General features: G+C 37.9%; 1 protein-coding gene across 1 annotated transcript; it reads left to right on the top strand.

Annotated features, from left to right (window-relative positions):
- Positions 1 to 7,357: 7,357 nt before the first annotated feature.
- LOC108150153 (glycine-rich protein DOT1) lies at positions 7,358 to 8,289 on the top strand. The gene has a single exon (XM_017278121.2). The coding sequence runs from the start codon at positions 7,404 to 7,406 to the stop codon at positions 8,154 to 8,156; it is 753 nt and encodes a 250-aa protein (XP_017133610.1). The 5' UTR covers positions 7,358 to 7,403; the 3' UTR covers positions 8,157 to 8,289.
- The last annotated feature ends 8,491 nt before the right edge of the window (positions 8,290 to 16,780 follow it).

Raw genomic sequence — 16,780 nt, 5'->3', positions numbered from 1 at the left:
AGTCAAACAGTTTGCTTGTCATAATCTATTTAGTCAACCCTTATGTAACCGAAAAACCGTAAAATTTATATAAACTGGTGGAAAATTCGATTTAGAACCACTATCCAGAGAAATTTAGGCCAGGTAACTTCCTTAAAGTCAAGATGCTACCAATCTTCATGAATCTGTTGCTATTTATGCCTGCAGCATTACTTAGCTTGATACATGTTTATTTAAACATGTAAACAATTGGTTGAGTTTATAGTATTTACTCATCCTGAATATTGTAACTGCACTATGAATAAAGATTTTAAATAATTATATAAATTTGTGTTTTCATGGGTTGTTTTTTTTTTTATTAAAAACATTTAAGAAAAATACAGATATCTAGGGTTATTAATCCATAAGCTAATAGTTTTGCATTGATTTTTAAAGTAAATAACACTCCTTGCTATTGTTTTTTACATATTTAAAAAAAATTAAGTTTATTTTACCAAAGTTAAATAAATATTGAAAGCATAAAACGTGTTTTATTTTTGGTTTTGACAATTTCAATATGCTTGGTTTCTTGGTTTTTTTTCCTGTTAAAATGTCTTAGTCCTCCTGTCTTTTAACAACACCATTCATAATCCATTCACTTTTCCATGTTTAATTGCGGTCAATTGCCAGTGGTAAGATTGGGATTCCCATTCCCATGCATGCCCTAAAAATAGCAGACAGACCTCCTGGGGGATAACCAAGCCAGGGCTAATGATAGGCACCCCTCTCTTCTGTTTTTCTGTTTTCTGGTGTGAACATCTCGCTCCGTTCAACTTTCAACTTACATTTTTTTGCGACTTTCGCAGCAAGTGACATACAAAACGTACAAAAATAACAAAAAGGAAAGGCCTCTACTGCGCCGATTTAATGCCCCTTCTCCGTTCCCCTCCCCCACCCATCTGACTTTTTGACGCTCATTTCGCACAAGACTTTCAAATGGCTAAGACTCAAACTCAAAACTGAAACTCTGGCCAAGCCAAACGGCGAGTTGACTTGGCCATTGGCGATCTTTGCAGTGAGCTTCGAAATTCGAAATTCGAGTATCGAGTATTTGTTTCTGACTCTAAGCCCCGGACTCTGATGTTCAGGCGACTCGTAAAACTATTGGCCATTATTATCTTCTGGCTCTGTCTGTTGGCCGCTGTTGTTGCTGGTAATTGTTGCCGCTTTTCGGCTGTTGTGTTTTATTGTTTTTATTTTTGTTTTGCCCGACGTCGGCATCTGAAAAGAAGGTCGCACAAGGTGGTCCACCGTCCACATCGAGGTGAGCCGTTATCGTTACCCTAGTTTTTGGGATCCGGATCTTGGGTAATATACATGTATCAATCAGAAGAAAAATGACCCCAAAATAACCATAAATACTTTGAAATTGATAATAAACCCTAATTTAACTGACTGAAATATTATTATATGTATAATATTAAGAAAATGAAGGTACTAAGTACTAAGGAATCAATGTGACTAGCGCAGTAATAATAAGTGTAATACTTTTATCGCTAGAATAGTAACAACATAATATATTATATTAAAGAAAATCAATCATTTCTATCTTAAACCATTTCAAACTTAACGAAAACAAAATCTGATAAACCTATATCAAATAGTTGTATACTGTTTGCTTTAACTCTTTATTTAATATAAATTAATAAACTTTTTCTTGCTAGAGCATTTTGCATTCGTTGCTCCCTTCTTAAAGCTTTCATCTTGTATTATTTTCGTTTCATTTGTCTTTAAAATTAATGTGCCAGATTTGAAAACCTGTAACGTCAGCTGGCTCAGTGTCCGACGCTCAGTCACAGTTTCTGTTTGTGATTTTCTGGCTTAGAGCGGGGAAGTTGACGAGTTAACTGAAAGAAACTAAACTGAAAGAATGGCTGGCCAGCTCTCCACCATTTTTTCACTCCGGCAGCTGCAATTGATTTTCACTTGGATTTCTTTTTCAATTGGGCGATCACCTGAGAAGAGAGGAGTGATGGCAAACTTGCCCCGTTTTCCTTGCCAGTCAGTCGCTCACTTTTTGCTTGGCATTGATGGGTTAATCGGGAGGTGGGGGGTTAAGGTGCTCTGCCGTCACACGCTGATATTTGTCGCTATTTTTTTTTGGCTGCCATGTTTTCGGTTTTGTCTTCATCGCAGCTATTTTTTCTTTGGCAAATTGCTTTGGAGTCGGCGTAGGTGCCTCGCGAATTTGGGCAAACAAATTTTATTTTCTGCATAATTGAATTTGTTTTCGAGGTCACCCAAAAGGCAGGCAACGTTTAATAAACTGAACTTTTGTGCTTTGCGAAATCGATCGTTGGTTTCTCGACTTTACTTGGATTTCGTAGTCGATCGCAGATCGCTGCAGTTGTCAATCAAAAAGTCAAATTCCAAGCTGCCAAAGGTGCGCAATTTGTCTTTCAACTGCAATTGAGACGAAAAGCGAATGTGACATGGTCAGCAGCAGCAGCAGCACCAGTAGAAAATGCAATAAAGCAATCGAAAATCGGCCGAGAATGCAATGGGATCAACATTGCGAATACGCAGCGTGTGTCTCGGTGTCTCTGGCCATCTGATATAGCCGGTAATAAGCCGGTTGCATGGCCTCAACAATCGACAATCGCCTATTGACGGTGCAGGAATGCCGCCCGAATATGACAATCGCCAATAACGCTAACTACATGTCCAACTTAAGTGATTAACCCATTGGGAACCTATTTAATAGGGAGATATAAATAAATAATAATTTTAAATTAAAGTTAAGGTTATCAATGTAGTAAATTCAGTTTAAAATTTAAAACTTTTGTGAAAATTCTAGTCAAAACTTAACAAAAAAAATGGTATTCGTAGTTGATTTAAGTTTTAAATATCATTTATATCTCGCAAATCAATTTTTAATCTTCTGCATCAACCAGCTACTTTTAAATCCTAACTTAATTAATTAATTCCATTAAAATTTAATAAAAAGTCCCATTAAATTCAATAGCCTTTAAAATCTCAAGAGAGTTACACATTTTTCCGTTAATCCCATTAAAATCAACTTCCTTTCCACAGACCAACAATTTTAACCAATGGGTTAATAGTATCAGTGTTGCTCTGACAGTTTACAAGTTATTCAAACGCAAATGTTTAACAATAAGCAAATAATTCTCTGTGCACATGTCACACAAATCACACAAAGGCCCAGCCAAAGGGGGGAAAAACCGAGGGATTTTGCGGGCCAACTGGCTGGCCAACTCCCAAGGGGCCAACTCCATTTCGTCTAACTCCATGCCGGCCAAAAGGCATTCAATCGCTATGCAAATCAAAGCGAACTGCGTAATGAGCCGCAACCGTAACCAAAAACGAGGCGGGAATCGAAGTTGGGACTCAGTGCCCCGCTGTTTGCCACTTGACTTACATGTGTTTGCCGCTGATTGCTTTAATGGGTCACCACTGTACTGGTTGAGACACATGTGTGTGCTAACGGTAAACTGGTTTCGATGACATAGCGCATAACACCCCAGTATAGTACTCGTACTCCATGGCACTCGAATGCCCGCACAACTCACACAATCCGACAAATGCCAATTGCCCAATGTTTCGCGCTGACCCGCTCGTCGCTATTCGATGGGCTCATGACATATTAGCAAAGGTTTGTGCCAGCCATTTATGAGCTCCAATGGTCGCTGATTTCATTTAGGGCCAGGCCAAGCTAATCGCAAGTATTTCTGGTTGCCGGTCGCCAGTCAAACGTTGCAACATCCATTGCGGTGTGTCACGATCCTGAAGGCGAGGAAATCAAACGAAATAAAAGTCGACTGAGGCCCAGCATATGTGAGGGAAACTCTAAAAAGAAAATGTTTGCAGTAGCCTGAACACTCTCTAAAAAATTATTTGAATTTTAATTGGATTATAGGGTGTAATAATTATAATAATATTTTTTATTACTATCCTGCACAATCACCAAAGCTAATGAGTTGAAAACCAATTTGTAAAATATAATTTATGGTAAGCTATTACATGTTAAAGATTAAGCAATTTTATAGTTTTCTATGTTTGTACATTTTTGATCAGTTTAATACAAATACAATAAACAGAATTTTTAGTACTTTGGATTGGAATATGCTTAGCAAAATATCTAATAATTATTTCCTTCTCAGTTTTAAAAACTTAAGTTTCTTAGAAAAATTTTTAGTGTTATTGCTCAATTATTTAAATAAAATGCTTAATTTAATTGAAAATACAAATTAAAAAAATTAGACCTAATTAAATTTCCTATCGCAATCACACATAATCTTCTTTTAAAACAAAAACGTTTTCAATTTTAAATCTTTTGTTTCGAGTGAAATTAATTTTTGAAATTTATTTTTTGCACTACAGAATCAAGTGTTGAGTTAAATTAAAATACCCCCTTCAAGGGTATTGAAAAAACTCAGCACAATCTGTAGAGGTGCCATGCGGAGTTATGGTTATGTGAACAAGCAACAACAAGCAATGCAACAACTGCAACTAGCAAAGACAATCGGTGGCAGCGGCAGCAACAAATATCGCATTGAAAATCGCTGCAAATGAGGCAGCGTGAAAAATGCGCGACTGTCGAAATTGTTTTTTTTTTTTTTTTTTTTTTTTTTGGTAAAAATATCAGGCAACTTGAAAAGGGGTTAGTGGGGGCGAGAGGGTAAGCACTTGCAATCGGTTAAGCATTCACATGGGAAAACGACGGGCAGCAGTCAACAGTCAGCAGGTTGCCGAGCCCAGCAGCAACTGCAATATCAACCGCAGCAACTGCAACTGCAACAGCAGCAACTGCAGCAAAAGGCAGCGACAGCAGCAACATTTTGACAGCTCTTGCAGGAATTGCAACTTTATTTCACTTTTCGACCAGCAAATATTTCCAACAATATTTCCACCAAATGTCAGACTGGCTAAATGTGACGTAAGAGAAGGGCGAGGGGAAAAAGCTCACCATTTTAACCCTAAGCAACTTTCGCAGGGGTTTAGCTTCAGGAATCTAAAATAATGTACTTTATAAGTCTTAAGTCTTAACATGAATCTTTAATAGTAAATACCTTATTAACCAGATACCCGCCAAATTTTTATTAAAATTAAATAAATTACAAGACGCTATTGTAAAGATATTCTAATACATTAAAACAAAGATCATCGAGTTTGTTTAAATAAACAATTTGATCATTTTGTTTAAATTTTAAGCAGCTAAAAATGTTAAGAATTATTATTAAGAGTTTTATAAGTATCAATTAACATATCTTTATTTACTAACATTTAATTATCTATTTAATAGTACTCTTGCTTAATATATTTCATTCTTCTTTCTTTGAACCTCTAATTAGTTTAATAAATAATTTAAATGTTTGTTATTAAGTATCAGAGAATCTTAATAGACATACCTTCTTGACTTTATACACCTGTTTTATGAAACTTTCCTGCCCCCAATAGAGTTATAACTGTTTAAAAATAAATGACTATTAATTTATATCCCATTCAAGCCAGTCTTTTCCGCCTTGGGCCTCGAAAAAGAGTATAAAAATGGCAATACGTTGCATGCATAGTCTATTTAGCTTTTAAGAGCAGGGGTACAATTTACGGGGCTTGAAGTTGTTTGACATATATGTCATGCGTAGCCAAGTGCAGACCAAAAAATTTTCCCACGTTAATTTTTTGGGATTTGTTTTTGCTTAATTGAATTCATTTGGCCGAGTGAAAATGTAAAGAGATAAAACAACATAATGCCAAATGGACTGCAAAAGCAGAAAAGCCAAGCTGGTGAAACCATTTATCATTATTGGCAGAGATCGTTGGCCATATTTAGTCGTATTTATTGGCAAAACAAATTGATTAATTGATCTGGCATTTGCATGCGGCTCTCGTCTTAATGAGAACTTGACGTCTCATTGAGAACTGTTGCCCCCAGCAAGATGATCGATGAATGGATGCAAAGGTGCTGGAACGCATGAATGAACGGGGCGATATTGGGATGGGGGCCAAAAAACAGGAGACAATGCACCGGGAAAAAAAATTAAAATCGTAGACCTATGTTATTTTGCTTCTATAGAACTGTTCAAATGGTAAAAATCGCCACACTCACTTTAAAATCTAGAATTCTCAGCCATTAGCTGACTTGTTCTATAAAAATGTTATGTGATATCATATTCATAGGCACAATTCTTTGAAATCCAATTTTTAATTTGTAAAATTAGTTGGAATTTTTAAGTCGTAAAGGATGACTTAAAAATTCCATCTTATCTTTCTGTTAATTACATTTTTAACACAGGACAAATTATAAAATTATATTTGCTTGTGGGTATAACTTGTGTATGGTCTTAATACAAAGTTAGGCGACTTATATGTATGTTTGCAGCTACCTTATGTCAAATTGTGCAGTTTTTTTTCTCCGTGTAATTGATAAGTGACCCCAGCTGGGGCGCATGCGTAACTACTCGAAGCGGTAGCCCAGAAATCGATGTCAGGGACAGTTGAAAGCGCACGAACCTCGCCTGCCCGTCGACTTATCCTCTCACCTGGGCTCGATCACCTGCGTTTTGAACTCCGTACTCATTAATCATGGCTTCGATCGGCGGAAAGGGGAGAGAGTGCCAAAGGCTGAGGCAGATGTTGTGCGATCCGGGGGAAAAACTTCATTCAAGTGCGCTTGAAGCGCCAAAAATAATGTTGGCTGCCTGCTCACTGATTTGTTTGTTAACTGTGTATTTGATTACATAATCCAAACAAATCACGAGAAAGTATAACAAATTTTGATGGAAGTCGCTGATGAGATACTCTAATAATTGCGGGAATAAGAAACACTAGTTTTTTCATTATTGGTCGTAACATCATAGTATTATTAATATATATCAAATTATTATTTTGTAAGGTTTCTAAATTATAAATATTTTATATATATTTTATTGTCTTAAATATAACTTTTTTAGAATGCTTTGAAAATATATTGTACACATAAATTCATTATTAATTGAATTAAAGAAACCAAAATTGTAATTTTTTACCTTTACAAATCAAGTACACTCAAAATACAGTGGCTCTAATTCATTGATACAGATATCTTTTGATTACATGCTTGCCTTTAAAGAAAGCGTATGTAAGTCAGTTATTAAAGCCATTTCCGAACCGATTTGATCAGCATATGTAGCCTTCAATTGCGGTTTGGGGAGAGTCTTTCGACATCAACCCACCGACGCTTTCTCCGGAGCCACTCGAGATTTGGAGCCTGTGCTAACACTGATAACTGGCCCGGGGGTGTCCGTAGTGCACTGCACTACTTGCGTTGGCTTCCGGACAAGGCCGCCTCGCTTTGGCTTTGGCTTTGGCTTTAGCTCTATAAAAGTGAAACCACGACCTGGCAGAGACATCAGTTCGACGCTTTGGCTCATCTCCATCAGGTCAACATGAAAATCTTCGTCTGTTTGCTGGCTGTGGCCGCTGTGGCTCAAGCAGGATTCATTGGAGGAGGCGGTGGCGGAGGCGGCTCCCCACATGGCGGCGGAGATGGTGGCTACAGCTATGGCGGCGGTGGCTCTGATCACGGCTCGGATCATCATGGCGGTGGTGGTGGCGGTTCACCGCCCGTCAAAGTCATCAAAGTGATCCACGAATCTGCTCCAGCCGGTGGTTCAGGAGGCTGGCAATCTGGAGGAGGCGGTGGTGGACATGGCGGCGGTGGTGGCTGGTCCTCTGGTGGTGGACATGGCGGCGGTGGTGGCCAGGAAATCAAGATCATTAAGATCATCTCGCAGCAGGGTTCGCCTGGAGGTCATGGAGGCGGCTATGGCGGATCTTCGGGTGGTGGAGGATATGGAGGAGCTTCCAGCGGCGGTTGGTCATCGGGAGGAGCTTCCAGCGGCGGTTGGTCATCGGGAGGACCGTCTAGCGGCGGTTGGTCATCGGGAGGACCTTCCAGCGGTGGCTGGTCTTCCGGCGGAGGTGGTGCTGAGGCTCCTGCTGCCATCAAGATCATCAAAATCATCTCGGAATCGGACGCCGGAGCGGGAGATTCCGGGGGTTATGGTGGTGGATACGGTGGTGGATACGGCGGAGCTTCCAGTGGTGGCTGGTCTTCCGGCGGAGCTTCCAGTGGTGGCTGGTCCGCGGGTGGTTCCTCCAGCGGCGGTTGGACTCCCCAGGGCGGTGGCAGCTGGTAATTGTGATAACCCGTGATTTCATTGTTTTCATTACGCCGCCCATTGTTTTCATCACATTCCCATTGTCTGTTATTGCCCCATTCCACCATATTTGTTAAATAAAAGTTTTCTGTTTGATCATTTCCCAAAAAAAAGGAGTGTTTAATTTGCCAACCTCTGGCGGAGAAGGAAAAAAAAGAAGCAACCCAAGAAATCCTTTTACAACTTTTCAATTTAAAACAGAAAACTCTGCGTTGGAAAACCCACCATTCCAAACTCGCTTTTCCTCTCTAAGAAGCACACTTAAGCGTTAAGTAATAAAATGCAAGCAAAGCTGGGGGAAAAAAAATACAAAAAAGGAGCAGTCAAGAAGGGACAGGAAAGTGGAAAAATAAAGGAAAAACTGTCGGAAAATATGTAAAATATCACTTTTGACTAGCCGGGAAAGTCTAGCCACCCCCAAGGAGCCAGTTTTCTCACAACGGGTGGTGGTGGCAAGTGGGTGGGTCGCGGGTTGGGTCGGGATTCATTGGGTTGCATGTATAAAAATATATTTTCCATATAAATCTAACAAAGAACGTGTTCGGGTTACTTGATTAGGGCCACCAAAGAGTGGGCAAAACATTTTCAGCTTTTCTTTTCTTTTTCTTTTTTCTTTTTTTTTTTGGTGGCAGGAGGGGATGTGGATGGAGGGTGGAGGGCTTAGAGCAGAAGGAAATGGAGTGCCGAAGAAAAGGATAAAAGACAGACTGGGTCCTTTTCGGTTTCCTTGAACATTTACACAATGAATACAAAGATAGAACTTTATATACACACCCAGGAGAAGTGAGCAATTTGTTGCTTGGAGGGCATAAGCCGATATGATAGGTTTGATTTTCTGTATTGATTTATCAAACGGAAGTGAATATTTCCACTCCCAGTTGTTTTCTTTTCAGGCATTTTCCATTGCGGGAATTGCGCAATATTTCGGCTCGGGAAGAATTATAAAAACAATCATTAAACATATTTATTCTCTCCCACTCAATAGCCATCAACTTGTTGCCGGCATTGTAAACAAACAAACATTTTGAGGAACATTCCTACTCAAAAATACACATCACATACATTACTTTAACTTAATATCCGAAAATCGAATCTAAACAGTTTCGTATACGAAATAATTTTTATGAGTTAAATGGAAAAATGTTTTCCATTGAATTCCCGTCCCTGTCGTTTAAGATTTATTTTTTCCCTATTGCGTTGATTATATTTGACTGGTGCTTCTTTCAGAAATTTGTTATTATTTTAATTTCACTTATTGACTGATTGTTGCCATTGTTCCTGTGGCTCTTCAGCACGTGCAGCGGTCCAAAAACTGGAAAATTGCGTGTTTACCCAAGGACAACAGTGGGTGGTTGGCTGGTTGGCTGCTTGAATGGTTGGCTGTCTTTTTGGGGGCCGTCTTCGCCGAGTCAACTGTCTGCCGCCGATTTGAACTGTTGACTGAATCGCTTTTCAAGTGTGTTTACTGTGGGCGCGTGTGCATCGACGGCAGCGGATTCTGAATCAGAAACATCAACAAACAAATGCAGAAAACACAATCAACGAAGCAAAAGCAAACAGTTTAAGCGCCCCTCGGAAGTCGTTATTAAGAATCTCACCCGCTCGATTTGGCCGGATTCTGGCTGAAAGCCCAAACCTCTAACCAAAAGTAATTTCGATTTGTCTGGCTGATATATGTTTGCAATAAAGGGATGACGAGCCCGTCGCGTTTCCATTGATTGAATTTATAAAAAAATTCGTTTTGAAGAAGGTTGACAGACGGAAAAAAAAGTTTTTTTTATCCAATTCTATTTTGATTTGAAGGTAATAAATACTCTTGCCGTTTTGTTGAAACTATTAAATAATTACTGAACTTTAAAGCCTGATGATAGAATATGACTACTTAAATCGAATTAAGAATCCACTCCAAGCTTAAATAAAAATAGTACTTAATAACTGAAGTTTTCAATTGAAATGAACTGCATATTTAATATATTTAACGAAAAATATTATGTTGTTGAATTAAGTGAAATAAAACATTTAGTGTAACAGTGTTAAATTTATTTAGAAATTTTCAAGTGAAATTAACTGCATTTCAATATTAAATATATAAATGAGTGAAGTTTTGAAATAAAAAAAATTGTATGTAGTGGAATCTATTGAAATTAAACATTCATTGTTTAATTAATTTAAAAAATTTATAATTAGTTAATTTTTAATCATTTCGAAAAATATTTGAGATATTGGATCATTTTAATATTAAACTTTTGAATAGAAAATAAATATCAAGCACTAATTTTTTAAAAGCTAACCTTCTAATAGTGCAATTGTATTGGTAAATCCCCCTCTTTTAGAGTACTAATAACATTTAGCCAATGGTTCATCCATCACATCCTCTTTTCGATGGACGTGATTTGTTATTGTCTACTTGGTTAGTTGAGTTTTGAAATTGGTTTGATTTACTCAAGTGATGGCGAGGCGGGGCATGTCGTCCTCTGCCAAGGACCTCTCGTCCTGGTTTATTTTATTCGGTCCTCTGTCACTCCGAAGGAGTCTGTCTGCTTGTGTGTGAGTGCCAGTGCCAGTGCCAGTACCAGCAGCCACTATTTTGCTCCAATACTGCCTGCTGGCGGGATTTCGTCTGGTCGACGACACCGTCAACGGGTCGCATCGCCGTCGCCAAAGTCGGGGCTTCCAGACGTGCGCCGCCGTTGTCGCCATTAACTGTCCCACCGACGCCGTCGGCGACGCCTCCACCACGTCCATAGCTCTGTATATCCATACCCTTGTACCTCCAAGTCGCCATCATCGCCATTACCGCCATCACAAGTTGTCGTCTCATCGATTTACCCACTTTCCTGCCCCCTTCGCCGTGCTCAGCAAACCCATTTCGATGTCGCCTTTGTTGGCTGCCAAAACACAGAAACAGCTACGAAATCGTTATAAGTATGGCGAAAAAAAATGAGAAAAAGTTTTGCGAAAAATATAAAGAACGCGAAATGTGCAAGCGAAAGGGGGGGCAAGCGGAATAAGCAATACAAAGGCAAACAAGCAAATATTATTACTAATTCATTTTTGTATACTCGTCGTTGCACCCCTTTTTTGTCAACACCCACGTTCAACTCATTTCGACTTAGTTTTCCAAACCATGTTTTTATTTCCCTCTCTTCCAAATAAGCTAGTAATTTCTTTAGCTATTTATAACAGAAGTTCCATGACCGTGTACAAGAATTTATATGATTACTGGGTATATTTATTTATTATGAGTTGTGTACAACCAAAATAAAATAAAATTATTATTATCTCCAAGGAAAACCTTTCTGTGATTTAAAACTTTACCTTTAATTTATTTTGAAATAAGTAAGCCCAAAAAGTACGGATAGGGATATTTAAGACAGTTACTTTACTAAAGAAAATTCCTATCCCTTACTTTGTAAATAATTTTCTATTTTCAATAATTTAACAATGTTTAGTTAAGCTTAAGCATAACTCTTCCTTAAAATTAAAATTTTTAAGGAGCTCTTTTGTGCACAACTTTCCCTCTAAAATATTATATCGTATTTTTTTGATGTAATTACTCGTATAATTTGAAAAAGAAATCATAAGGATCTTGCCTTGAATCTCTTTTATTTTTGGATTATTTATTTTGTATATTTTTGGACATATTTTTTTAAGCCTTTATTTAAATTCATAAAGTATACTCTTTAAAGGGTATCCTTTGTTCCCAACTCTCTTTAACCATTTTGCCCGTTGTTTGGCTATCGTTAAATGCTTTCAGGTGCGCAGTGCGCACTTAGTGATTTGTGCTGCGTGCCCGAGACCTCCCCCCATCTCCCTCCCCCACTGAGTACTGAGTACCGAATACCGAGTACTGAGTACTCATCAATGTCTGGGCCAGTCATAAGTAATTTATCAAGATACCAAATTGCAGTTGCCCGGCGACGCGTCCGCGTCGACGTCTGTCAATGCCAATCAGTAGCTGGCGATGTGAGTGAATGATTCCGAGTCCCGGCGTGAATGATATCCGAGGTATTTGTCAGGTGGTCGCGCACTCAAGTGATGCCAAGTGTCAGCCAGAAATTCGGGTGGTGCGCTGGTGATGGTGGTGCAGGATTGCGTGAGAGGTGGGGATGGGCAGTAATTGGCCAACTGAGATTCCTATCTATTACATATCTCGACCCGAAGGTCGGGGGATATCGGGTTCAGTGTCAAATGAATCGAAGTCAAGGGGAAATAATGTGGAAAGGTGTGTGACTTATGGACATCCTGTGATTTATTGGTTATGTTTGCAATGTGATATATTGGAAAAGTGAAAGCTGTCACTTATTTCATGTGTGTAATCATCGATGTTTATCGTTTAGCGATTTCCTCTTAAAGTTTTTACAATGCGACATATACACATTAAATATATAATTTTTGAGTCAATAGGGTTTTTAGATTGAGATTTATTAAAAAGTGGCAGATGGGACTGAAAGGAAAATTGATAAAAAAATATGTGTTTAATCTATACTGTTTTTTTTTTAACTTAACCTGAAATTTAATTAAAATTTAAAACCTCTTAAATATATATTAAAAAATATTTTTGCCTTGAATATTAAGTCTTTGAAAATCCTAAAGCCAGTTGTTTTAATTATTTGTATTTACTTTACTTTTTTCTATAAGTTTTTAAGTCCCTTCCTTAATACTTGCATTCTAAATTACTTACAATCCTACTGAAACTCGTTATTTGACCCAATTTCCTGCCAAACTGAGTTAACATTTTCCATTCAGAAGTTATTATCCCCAAGTGATTTTCTCAAGTCACACTTTCATCAGGGGCAACAAGTAATTTGACTACCGAAAATTCCTACATTCATGTCGTAGTAACTCACAGAATCCAAGGAGATTATGTGTCTCTTTCCCAAAATATCTCTATGCTACTCACACTCAATTACAATGCAAACTATCAGCAATAAAAGCAAATTTCCTTCACCCTCGAGCAGGATTTTCGGTCACACACACGCACACGCAGTGTGTGTGAGCACCAGAGAATTGTAATAATTTTTGTGTGTTTTATTTTGTATGTGGGTCATGTCCTTATGAAATATTCAAATGCCCTGAATTACGTATTTATGCCATTTCCACTCTTTTATTGTTCGGCCTTCCAGTCCCCAAGCAAAATCCTTTACCCTTCGAAAAAAAAAACAAAAATCCAATTGTAAATGCGTTCAGTGCCAGCTTACGTGTGGGTGCCTCAATTCCGTTATTGAAAATTGACCAAATATGTGTGTGAAAGCAGAAGACGGATGGCATGCAAAGTGTTTCCCCCTTTTTTTTGGGAAGGGGAGGGGGCGGTTCAGGAAAAAGGGAAATGGAGTCGAATGAAGGCAACAAAGCGACAATGACAGCAACAAGAGCTGAGGCAATAAAACACACACGAGGGCATAAAAACAAATAAATTGGTAACATTTTCACAACACCCACACCCTCAAGCCCAGTGGCAAACACACGCACACACACGGACATTGGTAAATCCGCAACGGAAGTTTTGCTTTTAAATCGATTTTGATTGATTTTTCTCACTGCCGGGAAATGCCTTTCGGGCAATACACACACATCCATTCATTCATACACACTAACGTATCACCGAGTTTTTCCCTCCTGTTTGTCAATGGCTGTAAAAATAAAATCAAATTGTAAATAATCGAGTCGCAATCGTCGCCTGTTTGTAAATATATATATGAGCATATATTTTTGCTTTTACCCTTTGGCGGTGTTCCACTCAGAAAGAAAAACAAGGGTACATATTTTAGCAGATCATAACAGTCGGGATATACTCTTTTAAAACAAATGTACAAATTTACTTTTAAAAAACTTAACAAAAATTAATGAAAATCTTCAAAATTAGTAAGCATCCAAATACTATGATTGATTATATAAATTAATATTTAGTATTTAAATTTTTTAGCATTTATTTTGTCAAGTTCGAAAAGTGTAAAAGTTGGAGCTCCCATTTAGTAAGCAGTTAAGTTTTGAATATCTGATCATTTCTTATCCTAAAAGGTCAACGTAAAAATTCCATCCTCATTTTATTTGCACTAAAATTATTTGATTTAACCTTCGCACTCCCCACTCAACATTCTTCCATTAAGAATGCAGCTATGAAAACCGAAAACCTTTCGTTGTGTTTAACTTTATTTATTTATATTTATTGAATGTATATCGCTTTATTTCAATATCATAAAAAACTTTACACCATTCTGGGCGGAAAGAACAAGCAAACTAAAAGCCCGCACTAACATTTTTAATACAAAATCAATAAATATAAAAATATATGAGCGAGTTGAAAAAATCATAAATGGATGTGTGTGTGCGCTTGCCAGCTCATACAATACAAAAGCATAACTATGAGTGGGAAAGAATTTTTTTATGATGCTGCGGACTCATAAAAAGCGCATAAAGTGGCCTTAACATGGCATAAAAAACGCACTCGCAAGTGCCAACACACTGGAGGGGGTCAAAAAGGGGAGGCAGATGGTTGGAGAAGTGTCAGGAGGGTCAGCAAACACCATCTATGGTCCCAGCTAGAGAGCATATGTCTGGGGAATAGCCACGAAAACGTGGCAATAACATACGATAGCATATGTCCCACAAAAATGTAAAGCAACTTAACTAGGAATAGTGAAGGATAAGAAAAGAGAAAAAAGGACGTTTAAGGAATTTTAATTGAACTGGAGAACACCTTGGGGATCCATAAATCGTTTAAGTAATTAAACTTAAATCTAATTTTTAAGCCCTAGAGGCTGAGGTTGACCGGAATACTTAAGTAACCTTTTTATGCTTTTTAATACAATTTATAGCTGTATCGAGAATTCATTTGTTTCAAGTTTTTCAGCTTTTGGCAATTAAAAAATCCATTAAAGTTATTTAAAACCTTACAAAAAAAAAATGCTTACCTACAAAATACTACGGATCCTTAACTTTTATCTGAAGTTCTTCTTAAAAAAAATAATTTAAACTTTAAAATAAAATTATAAAATAAAAGTTAACAATAAATCGAAAAATCGAAGTGAAAAATGCTTTTAGATATATAACGTTTTATGTAAAACCGAAAAAGTAACCCTTAATTATTTATAAATTTTATTTACTCATTAAATTTATTCAGGGGTGGTCATGTCCATTATTTCATTATCATTTCCACCCAATGAAGTTCCCAACATTTTTCAATATTAATTAAGTCATTTCCTTTCAAATTGTCTGATAAAGTTTGCGCTTCCTTTCTTTGTTTGCCACTTTATAAGGACAAGAGCACCCAAACCAGTGTTTTTGGATACATTTTTTGTTGAAACTTTTTGGGCAATGAATTACCATTTCCACCGGCACATTACTAGTTCGAAAATTTAACCCCTTTGTGTGCGTCTGTCTCAAGACAACCCCATCGTCTGCCCCCTTTTGCCCACCGCCCCTATAAAGAACATAAGTCAGCATTCAAAGCACTCAATAATCACACGTACACTCGAATTTACATATCTACATCAGACATCGTCAGGTCGTAATTAAAATATCACGCCCAGGCAAAGAAAGGGTTTTGGTGAGATGGGATTTGGCAAGGGAGTGGGACTTTCTTGCCGCCAGTCAAACAAATAATCTTTAAAACCGATTTTTGTTTTTAATAAAAAGGTCTTTACAAATATTTTAAGCCGCTCATCATTGCCTTCTGTCGCTCCTCTCGATGGCAACCTTTTTTAAACCATTTCCATTTGCCCCAACCCAATCTGCCACTCGACGCCCAGCTCCTTGTGCATTAAATCAAAGAAGCGTAGCCAGCACGTGTCTGAAATATGCATTAACACACCACCATCACCATCGCAATCAGATGTGGAATCAGAATCAGCATCCCATCACCCACACTCTGTGTGCCGAAAACCCATGCCACGAACAGATCACACCGGCATTTGCCGGAACTTCGAGGGTTGGAGAATGAAATCATTTTTAATATTAATTGCAGCAATCGAGTGACCATGACAACAGCGAGAGCAACCCTCAAGAATCCCGAGCACCCAGTAAAATAAAACAGAAAACACCCATCAAAGTGGTTGGGAGTAGTAGCAGTAGCGACTTTCTTCAACCACCCGTGACAAGTCGCTGGCGGATGTGGCAATTGAATTTTGGTACTGCCATTCTGGCAACTGTCCGTTAAATAAAACCCCAGACAATATTTGTTTGTCGCTTAAGGGAGGTCCTTTTTTTGTGTCCAGACTGGGCCTGACAGCTAAATGAACCACTGAGCAAGTTCGATTTGTGATTGCCGGCAGATTAATGGACTTTGTAATGGAATCTGAAAAGACTCATCTGGGGGATAGGCACAAAAAAAGAGTCAACCAATTTAGTATGTAGGGTTATAAAGGTTTTTTTTCCACATTCACTTTGATGTCTTTTGTCATTGTAATAGACATTGCAGAACATTTTTGCCTCACAAAAGCTAGAATAATTAATTGCCACTGTTATTATTTATTTAAAGCATTTGTACTGGATTTAATTTCAATTAAATGATGTACATTAGCATTTCATGTGCTCTTGGCATTAATAAAATAATTGGTTTAAAAATTATAGGAACATTTAAATTAAATGGTTAGCTGAAATTC

The sequence above is a fragment of the Drosophila elegans genome, unplaced genomic scaffold (genome assembly GCF_018152505.1).
Source record: "Drosophila elegans isolate 14027-0461.03 unplaced genomic scaffold, ASM1815250v1 contig_208, whole genome shotgun sequence".
Classification (NCBI taxonomy): domain Eukaryota; kingdom Metazoa; phylum Arthropoda; class Insecta; order Diptera; family Drosophilidae; genus Drosophila; species Drosophila elegans.
This window is presented reverse-complemented; position numbering and strand designations above follow the sequence as displayed.

What these genes read in the sequence shown, in the direction of transcription:
- LOC108150153 (XM_017278121.2), top strand. Translation starts at nt 7,404, where the DNA reads ATGAAAATCTTCGTCTGTTTGCTGGCTGTGGCCGCTGTGGCTCAAGCA.